Source organism: Hermetia illucens, chromosome 1 (assembly GCF_905115235.1).
Source record: "Hermetia illucens chromosome 1, iHerIll2.2.curated.20191125, whole genome shotgun sequence".
NCBI classification, from domain to species: domain Eukaryota; kingdom Metazoa; phylum Arthropoda; class Insecta; order Diptera; family Stratiomyidae; genus Hermetia; species Hermetia illucens.
In genome coordinates this window covers 57,292,866-57,310,307 of record NC_051849.1, presented here as the reverse complement: position 1 = coordinate 57,310,307, position 17,442 = coordinate 57,292,866, and the positions used below count along the sequence as shown (strand labels likewise).

Genomic DNA, 17,442 nt, shown 5'->3' with positions numbered 1-17,442 from the left:
AAGAAAAACATTGGAAAAAATATGTGGGACTTTAATTAAAAACGTTATAATGGCAATTAACGAGGTCACAAAAACTCTATAACAGTTTGAAGAATTTTTAGTTAGAGTACTTAATAACAGGCAACACGAAGTTCCGCATTAAAATAGCACAGCAACGTTTTCAGGAAGCTTTCTTAAATATTCAGGCAAGTATGAAATAGCGTGAGGTTCGCCCTCAGAGTCCGTTAATCCATCGAGTGTTGAATGTCGTAAGTAAACGAGAAGTCTTGTTACTTTTTGCCGTTAGGCGAACCTGAAAGGCTCATATTCTGTGAACAAGGTGAGCCGCCTGTCCTCAGGGGAAAAACAGAAAAGTTCGATGCTCAGATACGCGGCTAATAGTTCACGCTCGATGAACTGCCAATTTGGTTCACCTTCTGGGAAAGAGCACCTACTGCGATGTCCAAGGGATCAAACAACACGACTAGGAGTGTTTTCCTGTTGAATCAAAGCCAGGAGTGTAGCGTTGCTGTTTGCTCGCGATTGCTTAGTTTTAGGTACAGGCAGGAAGGCGTTGAGCAGGGACTGATATTGAGCGGTTTTAGGCAGGAAACGAAGATAGTAGTTCACCTTGCCCAAGAACCTTCTGATCATTTTTAAGGTTTTGTGTAAAACAAAACCTTATTAAAATCGATTCAATGTCTGTCTGTCTGTCTGTTACCCGCACTTTTCTCCAAAACGATATAAATTTAGGTGGAGCTTAAACGGGGGCTCCCCATACATGCAAAGGGAGGATTCAAAATTTTTTTTCACCGGATATAGTTGTGTAGGGTATCAAATGAAAGGTCTCGATTTATACTTTCCGAAACTGACATTAGTTTGGGGTGTGAATTGCAAAGTGCGTGAATAAGGAGTCAAAATGTACGCACTTGAAGTGAGACAGGACTTATTTTCGCAAACTACCCAACCTAAAAATCCGAAAAAAAATCAGGGTGGTGCACCTAGATGAAATCTAGGCCTCAAAATATGTCCCATTCCGATATCTGCTCAAAAAAACTTACTAATAGTATATTACTGCTTTTTAGAAATTTACTGAAAAACCCCCCTTGAATTCATCCTAGGACTTCCGAATTTTGTGCCAGCATAGAGAACAATTTTTCGTATATAAGTGCTAAATTTGGTCGAAAACTGGCAATTAACGCCAAAGTTATAGCAGTTCAAACTTAGCAATTTCGCGCGAATTTATTGCTTCCAAAGCCTTGCAAATCAGATACTCACGTCATAATTACCCGAAATAATTGACATTCGCGTGAAATATTAAAGTCGCATTTATGAAGAATCTATTTATCTGCAGCCCTTTTAAGGTTTTGTGTAAAACACCTATATGAAATCTAATCTTCGAGAGATGTCCCATTCCGGTATCTGCTCAAATAAACTTACTAATAGTATATTATCAACTTTTAGGAATTGACTAAAAAATTCCCCTTGAGTTCATCCTAGGTGCAGCAAATTTTGCACCGACATAGAGGACAGTCTCGTGCATACACATGCCAAGTTCCATGAAAATCTAGCTATTAGTGTCAGAGTTATGTTATAGAAGTTCAAACTTATCAATTTCGTGCTAATTAACAGCAGCCTAAGCCAGACAAATAAGACGCTTTCGATGTTCTGACCAATACTGGTTGTAGAATTCTCGTTAGCGTGATTTACGTGACCACACCATCGAAAACGCCTCTCTTGCAGTTTTTCCACGATCGGTGCAAACCCATGTCGATCGCGGATATGCTCATTTCAGACGTAATCAAAACGTGTCACGTCACCAGTGCAATGCAACATCTTCGTCCCCATTACCGCAAGACGCCGTTCATTGTCCTTTATAGTCGGCCAACACTGAGAACTATAGAGAGCGGCAGACGGACGACATTGCAGTAAATTTTAGATTTGGGACGTGCGCTGATACGTCGATCACAAAGAACACCAGTTGAGGAATGCCACTTCAACCAGGTTGCATTAATTCGTGAAACAATTTCATTACGCAGTTCTCCATTGGCTGATAGCATTGACTCGAGATATTTAAATCGCTGAGTTCTGGCAATGGCATTAAGCTGTTCTGCCCAGAACTGAGCGGTTTCAATATCTCGGGTCAATGCTATAAGCCAATGGAGAACTACGTTATGCTCCGCACATAGGGAAACACAAAACCTAGGCATCTCATTGGGCAGTGTAAGCAATATTTTGGCTGAAGTATTGAGTTTCTGAAAGGAGTGTGCACAATGGGTGCCGCATTCGTTAAAAATGGAACAAAAACACAATGCGACTTTCTCAGCAATATTTAGAGCTTTTTCGAAGGGATAAAGTGGATTTTGTATGACGATTCATCACCATGGATGAAAAAAGATCAGGTTTGCAGAAGAAAAAAATTCTCTTTTATCAGGACAATACATCGTGTCACAAGAACGTTTTGACAATGGCATTCAACATATTCACCCCTAGCGGCTTCCATCTATTGCCAGTCCTAAAATAATCATGCGTGGAAAGTGTTTTTCATCAAATGATGAGGTCATAACAGCTGTGAAAGCGTGTTTTTTCAGTCCTTCCAGATTCTCACTGCAGGGATGGAATTCATAAATTTGATTCTCGTTGGAACATGTAGATTATGTATTGATATTCACGGAGACTACACTGAACAATAAAGTGTATTTCCAACCATAAAATTGTGTTTTTTTTATCGAACTGCAAAATTTATTGAACAATCTGATATTTTAGCTATTAATAGAGGAAAATGGCAAATAAAAACCTCTTAAATTTTGTAATGAGAAATAAGATTGACGGTGGTCAGAAGACTATCTTGGCTGACCGGAGTCAACCGCAAAAGGAGAACTATCCCAACAACCTAAAAGTATGGCGAAATAGACCGTGAAGGTTCGCCAGCAAATACTGAAGCTCAATCGAAGTGCTGCGTCGACACGTGCGTGCACGTTTCTGTACTAGCCAGGCCCGGTAATGTGGGGGGTGGGGGAGTCCTTTGAGCGCTTCGATGCCTCATGTGCGATTACACCAAAATTCACGTGGCCTTGCCGGTACGTGGGTCCACACCGGATTCTGAAAAGTAAACAACAATAGGATTCGCACGAGCCTCCCGAGCAACATGGGCGCTAAATCTGACAATGAAGCACGGGAAAAGGTAGGGACAATCGGTTTCGTCCAGGGCAGAGGCAACTCATCAGACGCTGCCTCACCTCTGCCCTGGGAGCAACGTGACCGTAAGTCACGCCATGTCAAGTATATATTTGCAAAAACACGCCAAGGGTGCGAATTATATCTAAGCGAAACCGCGAATAGTTGCGACTTACGGTCGCGCTGCTCCCAGGGCAGAGATGAGTTAGCGTCTGATGAGTTGCCTCTGCCCTGGATGAAACTGTTAGTCCCTATTTTAAAATGCTTGCGTGCCATGCCTCAAACGAGGGATCCGTGGACCAAAAAACGTGAGAGCAAGTTGCTCTCCATTTGGTCCGGTCCAACATCAAGTGGATGTGGACTTAGGATCCCTCATTATCCTAAACAACACTGGAAAAGGTGTTCGAGCTTCCGGGAGTACAGGAGTCGGCAGTCAAATCGATGCGAAAGGCTTATGGGGAAACACAGACTGCAGTTATCAGTCTGCCAGCAGAGATAGCGTTTACAATACTAACGGCGAGCAGAGTGAAGATGGACTGGTCGAGAGCGAGTGGAAATGAAGACATGCTTCAGGTGTCTCGACCTTGGACACATAGCTGCAGCACGCACCAGCGCCCATGATAGATCAAAGCGGTGTAGAAAGTGTAGAGAAGAGGGACATATCGCCAAGTAGTGTACAGCTGACCTGAAATGCATGCCTTGCGAAGGAAAAGAGTGCATCGACAACCGACATATTACTGGCAAGAGCAGTCCAGTGTTCAGGAGAGATCCAAAATGAGATTGATTTAAACCAATCTCAACAACTGTGAGGCGGCGCAAGACGTCCTCTTATAGACCATCCGAGAGATGGGAATTGGCCTTGCCATTATTTGCGAACTGTATCGAAACTACGGTGGTGGTGCTTGGACCAGGGACCAGACCGGTAAAGTAGCAATATGGGCGTGCGGCAGACATGCCATTCAGGAAGTTATGCAACTTCCGGAAGCTAGTTTCGTCAGAGCAAAGTTGGCCAGGATTCGTGTCTACAGCTGTTACGCTCCTCCCAGCGCAACACGTGCGCAATACGAGGAGATGCTGCACTATTTGGCATGTAGGCATAGCCTACAGGGTGGTTAAGAAGAAGTTGCAGGGGCAAAAGTCGCTCTTTCCATATCATACAGGGAGCAGGTATCAAACGGAGGCCCAATTCAAGGTGGATGTAATTTCCCGCGTTACCGAAAAGGAACTTCGGGTTATCTGTGGAAGAATCGGGGATGGCAAGACTCTAGGTAAAGCGCTGAATTTGGCGGTGGGGACCAAACCTAATTGCTTCATAAATACCTTTGAGGCATGCAGGGCGGAAGGCGTATTTTCGCAAAAACTGGTGATGTTGCCCAAACCCGGCAAGCCACCGGGGGACCCAGCATCCCATCGGCCTATATGTTTGTTGGACCCTATGGGAAAGATGTTCGAGCGCATCATCTACAATAAATTGCTCCAATCCTTGCTTGCTCCGTGGTGACGGTAGATGTAAAAAATACATTCAACTCCGCCAACTGGGGCTGCATTAAAGGGCTAGAATTAATGCACCTGGTGACTTGGCTAATCTAATCGAGAATTACCTGTCGAACAGAGCTATGAATACTCACAGCGAGGGTACCACAAGGTTCGGTGTCGGGCTTTCTGCTCCGGAATGTGATATATAACGGGGTTCTCGCACCGCGTATATTATTGATGTTGCCATTCCCCATAATAGCAACATTGAACGGAAATTCGTGGAGAAGAAGGTGAACTATGAGCCACTGCCTCGAGCGGGTGGTTGTAGTTCTCGTAATATTGTCAACTGCAGGTATTGCACTTAAATTCCTCACGGCCTCGCTTGATGTCCAGGGACTCTCACACAGTCTGGTTCAAACCCTGCAAAAAAACACCATTCTGGATACGTGCTCGATGTTACGGGGAGTTCTCGACGAATTCTCCCACTAACCGACCACCGGCCACTATCAGCAGCGTTTGGCACTTCGTGCTAGTATTAGGTAAAATCCGGCATCCGCCGAGATTGTCACACATCCCTTCCACTAATGATGGATGTTATGAATTTGTAGATTTGTAGACGATGCACGCTGGTAAATTTCTTATACCAGAAATTCTGCACCCGATCCAGTTCTTCGAGCTATTTATGGCTCGTCGAACTTCGTAACATCCGCAAAATTCATGTGCATTGGCATAGCGGGTGCCTTCGGCGATAATCCACTCAGCATGCTGGGCGGGCAACCCCAAAGTCCACCCCATTTCCGTCAACGAAAATTGTACTGTCTGGACCCTTTGTTGGGATTCTTTCAGAGATCTGAAAAAATTCCGCTTGGGTGCTCGTGTATGTTGCATTCTAGACACGTCTGGAATGACTTTGGCCATACCCTCGTAACCGACTACAGAAAGTGTCTCCTTTAGTGTGTCCAGAATTTCAACTATGGGTTTCACTGGGGATGGCTTAGTTCCTGTAAACCCTCTGCACTTTATTCTTCACCCATCTGCTGGTATTTTCAGGGCTAAGTTGAGTCAGCCTAGCAATGTCCTGCTTTAGTGAGTCTCGCCAACCTTGCAGATGAATTTTCCATAGTGGATTTCTTCGGTTACTCGAACCAATAACGCGAAAGCGAATCTTCTGACCGTGCAATCTGACAGCGGCAACTGCACCGCAATACACGAGTCATTGTAGTTGCAGCAGCGACATATCAACACACAGCCGAGCTGAAACTTCATGATTGATTTGAGGTAGGACTATCGAAGTTGCTGAAGATGCATAGGACCTGGGAATACATGGTCTATGCAAAAGATCCATTTCCAAGAATTCTATACACGCTTTTTGGAATTCGTCCCGACCCCCACCGGAAATCACAGCTGGACGGTGGAGAAGAGTGCTTCGGCGAGTACTGAAGCTGTTGCCTGCAGTGTGGCGTGGTGTTGTTGATGCCGCCGTCTCTGCGCCCATCGACTCTCGGTCACCAATTTCCCCGATGACCTCAAGTCGAATCCGCTCCCTAATGGTAGCTGGGCTTGTGTGCGAGTAATAAAGCGGTACTGGTCTGCGACTCGCTGCACAGTCACGTGCGCGAATTGCGGGAAACGCTCGACGAATCTCTGGTGACATAAGGGCGGTAAGATGTTGCACCCGCCCCGTCATTATTTCGTAGTAGGGGCGGATGATGAAGAGGTTCATTTCTTCAGTCCACTCCATCCGCTGCCTATGCGAACCTGCTGAAGTGGCCGCCACAGATTATGGCGAAACTGCTGCAGCAGGCAGAGCAATGCTCCTGGTCGTCGTGGCGCCTAGACGTCGAACCGCCCCACGACTAGCGGTTTCGACGCCATGCTGTCCATTACGAGAACCCGACCCAGTCACCAAGTCAGACGACTCCCGCCGGTTATCCGTACCGGACCTTAAATTCCTTCTTCTTCTCATAGTTGGATTTTCATTTTATACCTAACTGTCAGGTGTGGGGATAGCTTCCTCAGTGAGTAATCTGCAGGACTGCAAATTCCTGCACTTGCAAATGCCGGATTTTGCCTAATACTAGCACTAAGTGCTAAGCATTTCGGCTCGGACGGCTACGTAAAGGATAAAGGAGTGCTGGTGGTGATGACCGTAGTAAGTTATTGAGAGAATCCACCTGAGTTAAATTAGGGTAATAATCTCGGGCAAGCGCAATGCTGACCACATTGCCTCCTACGATGTACTGTGGTGTACCGTTACGTTCTCGAATGAAGTGATCTAACACCCTTCAAACCCTGATGGGTTGTTGCGCCAACGATTATTTTTATTGTCAGGAAAGGACGTCATCAGAAAACTGAAGGATGCGGAGTTTACGACACCGAATGAACGGCTAATGTCATTCGACATGGAGGCCTTGTTTTCAAACATCTTGGTGAAGGAGGTATCAATTCTTCAGGAATCAATTCTTAACAGATTCTGATGCGACCGCTCAACATATGTATTGGAGAGTAGTAAATGCAATCCCGGGGAGAGAAGCTACTTGATTTCATTACGTCAGCTGGTCTCATTACTGCGAACGTGGAGTATGCTCCTACGTTCATTGGGCCTAGACGAATTGAATTAATTGGCTTAACAATTTGCCTTGTAAAAATATTAGAGTTGATTAAAGAATAGTGAGTCCTAGTCGAAGTTTAACTGTTAGAAACCCGTTACTTAGAATTTGTTCTGTCCATTGCAGGCGAACAGATTGGAAAAATTCCAGTGAGCTTTGTGGGAATAAAGTGCAGCTGTCTAGGCACCTAAGGACTCCTTTGCCAATGGAAGATTGATTGTTAACTGCGTATCGCTTCATTCTGGACTGGAATGTCCAGACCGGTTGCCGTAAGCATAAATCCAGCAACACTCACTCAATTGGTTACCTAGTACGATTGCCAAACGTCGTAACCAATAAGTCTGCCTTGGGTATTATACAACTTATAATGACTCATCCGTGCACCTTCTTGAACCGGGATTGGGACCTTGTTCAATGAGATTGAGAGTCTTATGCTCAACCAACCCAACTGTCATTGTCGCTTTTGGTAGTCGTCATTGAAAGTTTTCGGCAGTTCATCTTTCATTGGTCACCAATCTACTCCGTTTGCAAGGATAAAGAATCGTTAAGATTTTTGATAAATGGTATGCACATATATTATAATGCAGAGAGAAGAGAGACGAGGGGGCGGGGTGAAATTAATTTTAAAGCGTGAATTTAGAGATAACACAAAGTCAATCCGAAACAAACCAGCAATTACTGCACCAGGACTTATTGCAGCACTTTCGCGAACCTTATATTCTGAACTGAATAGCGGAAAAAATTTAATTAGATTGAATATGGTAAATTCACATTTCTCCTAAGTTTACCATATTTTTGCGGATCATCTGTGCCGAATGAGATTGTAGCATATATTACCGGCCGAACTAATAGAGTTTCCATCAATATTCTGGACCATATAAAGGGTCTAACCTTTTTGCCTGTCTTTATTCAGTTTTGCTGTTGACGAAAATAGTTGCATTCAAAAATGAAATTGGCTTTTTTGGTGCTATGTGCAGTGTTTGCTACTGTCACTCCAGCAATACGGGTTCGTTTAAATCACATTCCCTTTTCTGATAATTTAAGCAATAGTTTGAAATAATTCGAGCACTCCTTTCAAATCCGGTCTTCTAAAAATGTAAATAATCGCGCGGTTCACACTTATTCGCATTACCACATTTTTTAAACATATTGTAAACTTCCCTTCAATTCATCCTGCAATAATCTAGGTCATAGCATGAAGCACCATTCTGGAAAGTCCGATGAAAATCCCACTATTAACAAAGTTTTAGTATTTGGTTTGGGATATGAGGGACCCTAAATCCAAATCCACTTGCACCGGATCAAATGGAGAGCAACTTAGTCCCTCGTTGTTTGGTGCACGTATCTCTCATTTGGGACATAGCACCCAAGTATACAAAAAGAAAGAAAGACTGACGGTTTCGTCCAGGGCAGACGCCGGTGTTGCAACTTTGCTATTTGCAGGGCTTACTTGAACCCCGAATCCATCCAAACGCTGCTCATCTTTCCAGCTTGACTTCATCCTGAAATCGGTTACGTCTGTGGTTCTATCTCTTGAAAATCACCTGTTATTTAACAAGATGCCTCTTCCAGCTCCTATACAGTACCGACATCCTTACTCTTCGCAATCTTGCCCAGAATACGGTTGCCACAAGACTGTGAAGTGCGATAACTACGTCGAGAGCATCGTTTAACTTTCCTATTTCATCCGCAAATTTCGAACAATGGAACATAATATGTCCTGGGTAGTCGAGTGTAACGGCGCATTCAGGCCAGGCTAGGGACTCGCTCAATGCTATGCCATGCAAATTCTTCCTGTAACCACCATGACTCGTAAGCAATTGTGTTTGGTAGTTTAATACCCCATGCTTCCGCTCGGGCATCTCTCAATATACGAGATCAGCGTATGGCTCAACGGCCTTCTTCGGAAGTATCCCACCATTGCTCCCATCTCCTATGCACCTCCTTTCTAGTAGCTTTTCGGAGGTCTGCGTTCTGGTGGACACTGCCTTACCCGATAATGTCCTCCAATACTCAGACCCTAGTGATCCATATTACTACATCTAATGTAATATCCTAAATTCGTTAATGTATCGCAGGATTTCCGTTAAGCTTATGTCTTTTTTTGTAAATGGAACACTCACGTAGAAAATGCTCCATTGATTCCGTTTCCTCATTACAGTAGGGACACGAATCATCTTGTAGAATTCCTATTCGGAACATATGCGTAGCTGGTAAATTATGGCCACTCAGAATATCTACAAAATCGACGTATGTTTGTTTGGTTCTGAAAGAAAAACGTTGGTGTTCTTAGCAGCATGAGGGCTCCGCTACCTATCATACACCCTGTATCCGGATAGCTGAGTTGTTGGAGCAGAAAGCTGTCGTACGGAAGATCGCAATTCAAATCTCACAGGTGGCAGTGGAATTTGTACCGTGATTTCGAGTACCCAAGTAAAATCAGGGTAATAATCTCAAGCGTGTGAAATGCTTGCCACATTGCCTCCTATAGGGTACTCTTATCCCGTAGTGTACCGTTTTGGTCCTGAATGCAGTGCTCTAAGACACCTCAAGGCCCTGATCCAATTGGATTGTTGCGCCAACGATTATTACTACTGTCATTATAGGAAGATTGTTCCCAATTTTTGGTAACAGCATTAGCCAATGCTACTGACACCCCAATTACTGGTTCCAGTCCGGGTATGGGGGAAATTGAACCCTCTTTGGCAAAAGCATCCGAGATCTCATTTCCCTCTACACCACAATGACCGGGTACCCAGAGAAGTTCCACCGTATTATGCCCCCCGCGCCCATTGTTTCCCAACTGATCTGATCGATTTTATCTATGAGCTGCTCTCATTGTAGTGCTCTGAATGAACAAATCCCAGCGCTATAAATTGCGCAGTGCATTTAGAGCTTTTTTGTGTAAATACAAAACCTTATTAAAATCTGTTTACTGTCTGTCTGTCTGTCGGTCTGTCTTTTTTTTCCGATGGAAGATGGAAAGCTTCAAAAGCTACCGCAGGCTCCTGCCACACAGTCATGTGGGACTCTTACCCACTAAAACCACCTCCTTCTCCTTCAACTCTCCCCACGGGACTCCCATTTAGTATTACGTCGCGGGGCTGGATCAGAATTTATTATGCGCTCATGTCAACATTCGTGTTCCTCTCGCGTTCATTCTTTCGGATGACTTCCTTCTGCCTAAGCTTCTTTCCGATGGCTGTAATCACTTTTTCAACTTCGATCCATATCCCCTTGGCTTTCACCATAAGCTCCATGATATTTTCGGATGTAAAGTGCTCCCCGGTTGTAGCTTCTAATATAGCCCTTTGGGTTTCGAATTTGGGGCAGTGAAAAAAGACGTGTTCTGCGTCCTCTGGAATGTTTGCACACTGTGGGCAATATGGTGAATTATCACGCCCAAATCGATACAGATATGCTCGATAGCCTCCGTGTCCGCTTAAGAATTGAGTTAGGTCGAAACCTACTTCGCCGTGAGGTCGCTCGATCCATTTCCGGATATCCCATATGATTTTGTGAGTCCAACGGCTTTTTTCTGACTCGTCCCACTTCTCTTGCCATTCCACAACAGTTTCAGCTCGTGCGAACTGTCGCCGACGGGATGGAGATTCTCCGGAGCGGTACGTTCGATCGTAAAGTCGTTGTATTTCTTTCGCCAGAATCTCAATCGGGACCATTCCTGCTATCACGCAAGCTGCTTCATTGGAAATTGTTCTGTAAGCGCAACATGTTCGGAGTACACTTATGCGATCCGCAGCTCCAAATCTTTCTCTTATTTATTATATTTTCCAGTGAATCTGCCCATACTGGGGCTGCATACAGTAGGATCGAACTGACCACCCTTGAAATAAGGAGTCGACGGCTCGGCCTTGGGCCATCTATATTTGGTAGCATTCTTGCAACCTATATGCCTTGGTTGCTGCACCCTCCACATGCAATCTGAAATTCAACCTCTGGTCAATCATTACGCCTAAGTACTTAAGTGCAGGCTTGGAATAAATTGTTTGCGTTCCCACTTTGATCTTCATAGAAGTGCATTTTCTCCGCTTGGTAATAAGTACTACTTCCGTCTTATGCTCTGAGAGCTGTAAACCAGCATTCTCTAACCAGAATTTAATCTCGTAGACTGCTTCATTTGCATAGAGCTCGACTTCCTCGAGAAGGCGTGCAACAACCGTCACACCAATATCGTCCGCGAAACCAATGGAGGCCACATCAGTAGGAAGGTCTAGGATCAGTACCCCGTTATACATAATAATCCACAAGGGTCTAGGGACAGACCCTTGTGGAACTCCGCATGTCATTTGGTAGGATTTCATTCCTTCATCTGATTCGCAGCAAAGAATCCTATCGATTAGGAAGTCGGCAACGATACGCACTAGGTACTTCGCCACGCCTAAGTTAATTAGGGACTCAAGTATCTTGCTCCATCTAGCGGAATTGAAGGCATTCTTCACATCAAGTGTAATCACTGCATAACATTTGCCCTCGTCAAGTGTGGTCTTAGCTGTGTTAGCTACTAGGACAAGTGCATCCGTTGTAGACCTCCCCTTTCGAAAACCGAACTGATTTTCGGAGAGACCGCCACCCTGCCACCCTTTTCGGCAATTCGAATTAATCTGTTATAGATTACTCATTCGAATAGTTTGCAGTTTGTATTATTTAGAAGGCCTATCGGCCTGTAGGACGAAACTTCACCCAAAGGGTTGATTGGCTTGGGGACTAAAATTAATTTCTGCTTCTTCCATTGTGTAGGAAATGGTCCTTCTTTAAGGCATGTAGTGAACGCCCCGGCAAACATATTTGGAGCTATTTTGACTGCTGCCTTCAGAGCTTTATTGGGGATGCTATCCAAGCCAGGTGCTTTATTTCAAACAATTTTATCCGTAGCTTCGAGGACTTCCTTTTCGCTTACCATGGAAACTTCATCGGTGTCTACCCCGACAGCGGGAAGGTTAGCGATACTCACATTCTGTGGGAAAAGATCCGTTACTATTTCATCAAGCAGAGTAGGGGAAGAGATCGGTGGGAAGCGTTTGCCTTTAACTTTTGATATTACGGTTTTATAGTCGCCACCCCAAGGGTTCGTGTCAGCTTCATTACACAGTCGCTTAAAGTGTTCGCTTTTACTTTTCATGATGGCCACATGTAGTTTCTTCCGAGCGTTTTTATATTCTTCATGTAATTGCTTGTATCCAGATCGGTTTCTATTTCGCTGACTGCGCCTTCTGGCCTTGAGGCCGGCCTTGCGGCATTCTCCGATTTCAGAATTCCACCAAAAGTTCGGAACTCGCTTCTTTGATACAACATACCTTCGCATGAATGCGTCACATGCTCGTCGTAACTTCTCACCAATCTGCAAAGCTTTAATTTCTGCGCTTTCTTCAAGCGCTGTATTTTGCTGCAGAACTTCTCCGAAAATCTCCGCGTCAAACCTATTAGCTGCCCACCTTTCAGCTCTCGTCCGAGATCGTTTCTTTCTTTTACCATGTCTGATTTAAAAAATGATGGCCTGGTGGTCGCTATGTGTATATTCGTCACTGACATACCACTGCAGATCCTTAGCTAAAACATCGCTAACAAAAATGACATCTATCACGGACCCCATTTCTCTCTTACGGAAAGTGTTCACAAATCCAGTGTTAGCCACTACAAGATTCAGATGAGAAAGAGCTTCGAGTAATATACGTCCTCTTGCGTTCGTTTCTCGGCTTGCCCATTCTTCAGCCCATGCGTTGAAATCTCCAGCCACTATCTTAGGACTATGGTTGTGTGCGTCTGTTGCTAGCCTCTCCACCAAAGAATGGAACTCCTCTGTCGTAAGGCTTGGAGCCGCATAACAGCTGTAAATAGATATTCCGCCTATTTTTGCTCCAGTGAAGCCATTCTCGAGGATCTTGGTGGTTCCTTCAATGGCCCGATTTCCGCATGTCCATATCGCCGCCTTTCCGCTCTTATCCGCGACCCATTCTCCACTGTCTAGATTTTTGTACTGCTCGCAGATAATAGCAACGTTGATTTTATCTTCCAATATCGTCTGGTAGAGCAGGTCCTGAGCCGCTTGGCAATGGTTCAGGTTTAACTGTAGGAACCTCATTTGCGCATAGTGTTGATCGCCTTCCTATACACCGGACATGTGCTGCTGCCTGTGATATGGGCGCTGTCAATGTCGTTTATTTGCCTGCAGAACAGACAATTGGGATTTTCTTCGCAGGCTTTTGCAATGTGGCCTTTATTTCCGCATTTACGACACAGGTCGGACTTTAGTACATTTTTTCGCCACGTGCCAAAATTCCAAACACCTGAAGCATCCTTTCAGAGTTATCTGCTTTCGTAGTCGGCAGGAGACCCAGCCAGTCGGTCTGTCTGTCTGTCCGTCACACGCATTTTTCTCAGAGACGGTTGTAGCGATTGACACCAAATTTGGTAGAAAGGTGGGAACTGTGAACGCTCATGCATACAGTGAGTTACATCCTTTTACGTTAAATTTAAGGGGGGCCCCCATACATGCAAAGGGGGGGGGGTGTACATTTTTTTTCATTAAATATTGTCACGTGGGGTATCAAATTAGTACTTTTCGAGGGCGGGCTTAGCTCCGACATTTGTTGGAAAAGTGGCGAGTACGGGGGGTTGAAAGTGGTCATTTTTTTAACGAACCCATTCTCAGAAACTACCCAAACGAAAAATCTGAAAAAAATCAGGGGGCTGTCACTATATGGTGCCTAGGCTCCGAAATACCCTCCATACCGGTACCTGAAACGTAGAGAGAACTGGAAAGTCCCAGAAGAATGTATGGTGGGATATGTGGAAGTCTTCTACGCCGATGGCTCAAAAACAGAACAGTGCTCTAGAGCCTGAGTCTGCTTCTCGAATAAAATGAGAAGTAGGCTTTTCCATTGGGATAATGTGCGACGGTTTTTCAAGCTGAAGTATATGTGATCCTAAGGGCGACAAACTGGGTGACTAATGAGCAATTGAAGGGCAGGCACATCACAATCTGCACTGATAGCCAGGCTGTATTGAGGGCGTTGAGTAGTCTTTTGATCACCTCGAAAATCGTTCAGGAGTGCAGAAACCGTTGGAATTCTATCTCTGGATTCAGTATGGCGGATCCACTTTGGGTACCTAGTTACTGCGGCATTGAGCAAACTGAAATCGCGGATGCTTCAACAAAAGAGTGTTCAATCTCCCCCCATGCCAGGAACGGAACCAGCAATTGGAGTATCAGCAGTTTTGACTAAGGCTGTCTACAAAAACAGGCTTCCCAGAACAACAGGCGCCAGAGCCTAAACGCTGCCAGATACACCAACATTTCCTGTGCGTACCGCAAAGTTCGTTCTGTCCAAAAACCAAGACGACTCGCAAGAGTATTGTAGGCATTCTGAGTTCACTAGCTGGAGGAGGCGAAATCCACTGAGCCTTTTCTATGTTTATGCTCCGCCTATGAACGCATCAGACATCAGATCTTTGGTGTCGATCTTTCCAGTTGCGACGGGTAAAATCACATCCACTAATGGAAATCCTCGATACGTTAACGAATCCGGGATATTCCGTTAGCTGGGAATATCGTATGCTCTCGACCACACACACAAAATGTTGAATTGCCTTGCCTCATTCGTTCCGTGTATCCCGCAACTTATTTACAATTTAGTTCGAAATACCTATCACCAAGCCTGACGGCCTCCATTTCCTTGGATTAGACGAGAGGAATCATTCACCTTCTTTCCCATTACCTTGTTTTCAAATACTTCAACTGGAATTCTTTACAGCCCGTGCGCCTTTGCGACCTGGCTCATGGAAGGAAATTGGGGGGACCGCAATTAATTCCAATAGGTAAACTGCCGCCAGTTATTTTGGCAGAGATAGAAAGGTGAGTTTTCGAGATGCTCTTAATGATGCCGAAACGATTTACTTGAATGCGGTTTGTTTTAATTTCAGGATAAAAGCTGAACCCATATGTGCAACTCAACAAGTTGTTGCAGGAATCAGATACAAAGTTAAAACGACCAAATGTGTAATGGAATTTTATCAACCTGCTGTTGGAAAACTGGACTCGAGAATCCCTGACAGCTGCTCGTAAAAAGTCCTGAAATAAATTGACTTCAACATTATAATGCATCTTATTCCACAAGTCGCGTTGAAAGCCATTTTAGTGAAATTTAATATAACACGTCGGGAACTGGAAGCTTGGCGCTTCAAGTATCTAAGCTTTGCTGATACGTAATGATCCCATTTATACATAGCTCATAGTGTATCTGCGCTGAATATACTTGATATTCAGTGGTACTGATATTTTGAGTTCGCTTGTGTTCGCTAAAGCGAATGGTTCGATCAGCTGATTGCTCTTGCCTGCGTTTGGATCGGGCTTTTGCCACAGTGCCCACAGTGAGTTAAGAACCCGGAACCAGCTTACACGAAAATTAGGGAGTTACCACAGGTTACGCCGGTCCACGTTTCCCGTGGGCACGAGCCAACGACACCAACTTAAGCCTCTTTCGTAGTCACTAAACAAAAGACTTCATCAGCGGACCGGCTGGGAGAAATTCAGAAAACGGGATATCACCCAATGTTTTAACCGCCAACAATTTGGCCACGTTTCCTCAAATAGCGGATGCAACCTCAAATGTGTCAAGTGCGCGAGGGACTGCCCCCGTTCGACTGTATAAAACAACGCCGACAAGGAATCGGCGGTGCCCCTCAAATACCCAAAGTGTGGCCAATTGAGTCACCCAACCAAATTCACAAAATGTCCCCGTAGGTTGGAACCAATCCAACGTAAAAAGAAAGCATCCAGCACTCCCGCTCTGCTCCGTTCTCCCCCCCTCCCTTGTCAGACTCTCCCCTGATCGTGTCTCTCAGCCTAGCCCTTTGCCTCATTCCAACCGGACCACCCCAATCTCACTTAAACCTTCTTTCGCCACAGTGACTAGAGGCTCAGTAAGACCCTTAACTCTTCATCGCCCCCCATATTTTTCCATTCCCAGATCCCTATTCAATATGTCATTCTCCTCCCTGTGAAACTCAATCTCTGACTTTTACCAGAACTACCTCCACCTTGCCCCTGAAGACAAACCCGAAGCGTACTTACAATCCCTCTTCAAATTACTAAACAACCAAAATGAAGGCGTTCATGCTCAACACTAATTCGCTCATTTCTAACTACAAACGTTTTGCTCTCCACAAGCTCCTCAAGGATTCCGATCCCAATCCCGCTTTCCCAAATGGAACCAGACTGGGGGAAGTCTCCAACGTAAAAATACATGCTCCCGGTTACATTTCTTTCCGCAATGACGCGGGCAGAGGCCCAGCCATCCTAGTGAGATCGGGACTTAGGGCAAACGGCATCCCATCGGTTGCACTGTCAGCAAACTGCCTGTTAGCAGTAGTCAGACTACCTGTTAGGGGTAGAGACGTCCTCCGAGTCCTAATCGGCTCTCTTTCTACTACCCGGGCGGCACAGGCCGCCACCTCACACCCATTCTATCTGAATTCTGGTAAATCGCGCCAGTTTCGACGACTTTATCTTCGGCGGTGACCTCAGCGCGAGGTACGTATTTTGAGACGACTCAGTTAACAACGAAAACTACAAAGTGCTCTTCGATTGGTTCCAATTACTCCGATTCTTTAGCGCGGACAAGTGTCAGTAGTTGCTCTTCTTTTGGCAGCCCATTCCGACCACAGTCGGATGTAGACCTCTCTCTGCATCTACAGCAAATTCTCCCTTCCCTCCTTCATCCGTGTAAATACAGATCGTTCAATCTGGCAAACAGGGCCGACTTTCAACGCGACTTATCTATCATAGTGCACTGGGTCCTCCCCTGGACAAATCGCGCATTCGCGATGAGCTAGACACTTACAAATGGAAACTCAACTTTGCCTTCGAAGCTATAATACAATAGACAAAGACGCTTCAGTTAAAAAGCCTGGTTTCTACAAATACGGGTGCCTTTCTTCCTCAACCCTCTTCATAGTCTGCGATAGAAACAGACTACTGCAGGGCAGGAAACGATTATTTTACCTAGTTAGGAGCAGATGCCACGCTGACTGCCTTCTCCTCTTCGATATCATTAGAAACCTTTCCAGCAAAATTAATGGTGATATTCGGTCTGGACTGAATACATCCTACAATAAACTCAAATCCCTCAAATCTGGCCCTCAAATTTTCTCAATAATTAATCAATCGGCTGGAAGGGGAAAA

General features: G+C 45.0%; 1 protein-coding gene across 2 annotated transcripts; it reads left to right on the top strand.

Annotated features, from left to right (window-relative positions):
• Positions 1-8,109: 8,109 nt before the first annotated feature.
• Positions 8,110-15,355, top strand: LOC119646664. Of its 2 annotated transcripts, none has more exons than XM_038047193.1 (3): positions 8,110-8,247; positions 15,014-15,114; positions 15,183-15,355. In XM_038047193.1, the coding sequence occupies exons 1-3, from the start codon at positions 8,188-8,190 to the stop codon at positions 15,322-15,324; spliced, it is 303 nt and encodes a 100-aa protein (XP_037903121.1). In that variant the 5' UTR covers positions 8,110-8,187; the 3' UTR covers positions 15,325-15,355. The 2 variants fall into 2 exon arrangements, with proteins under 2 accessions (XP_037903121.1, XP_037903120.1); XM_038047192.1 differs by having other exon boundaries at positions 8,116-8,244; positions 15,008-15,114.
• The last annotated feature ends 2,087 nt before the right edge of the window (positions 15,356-17,442 follow it).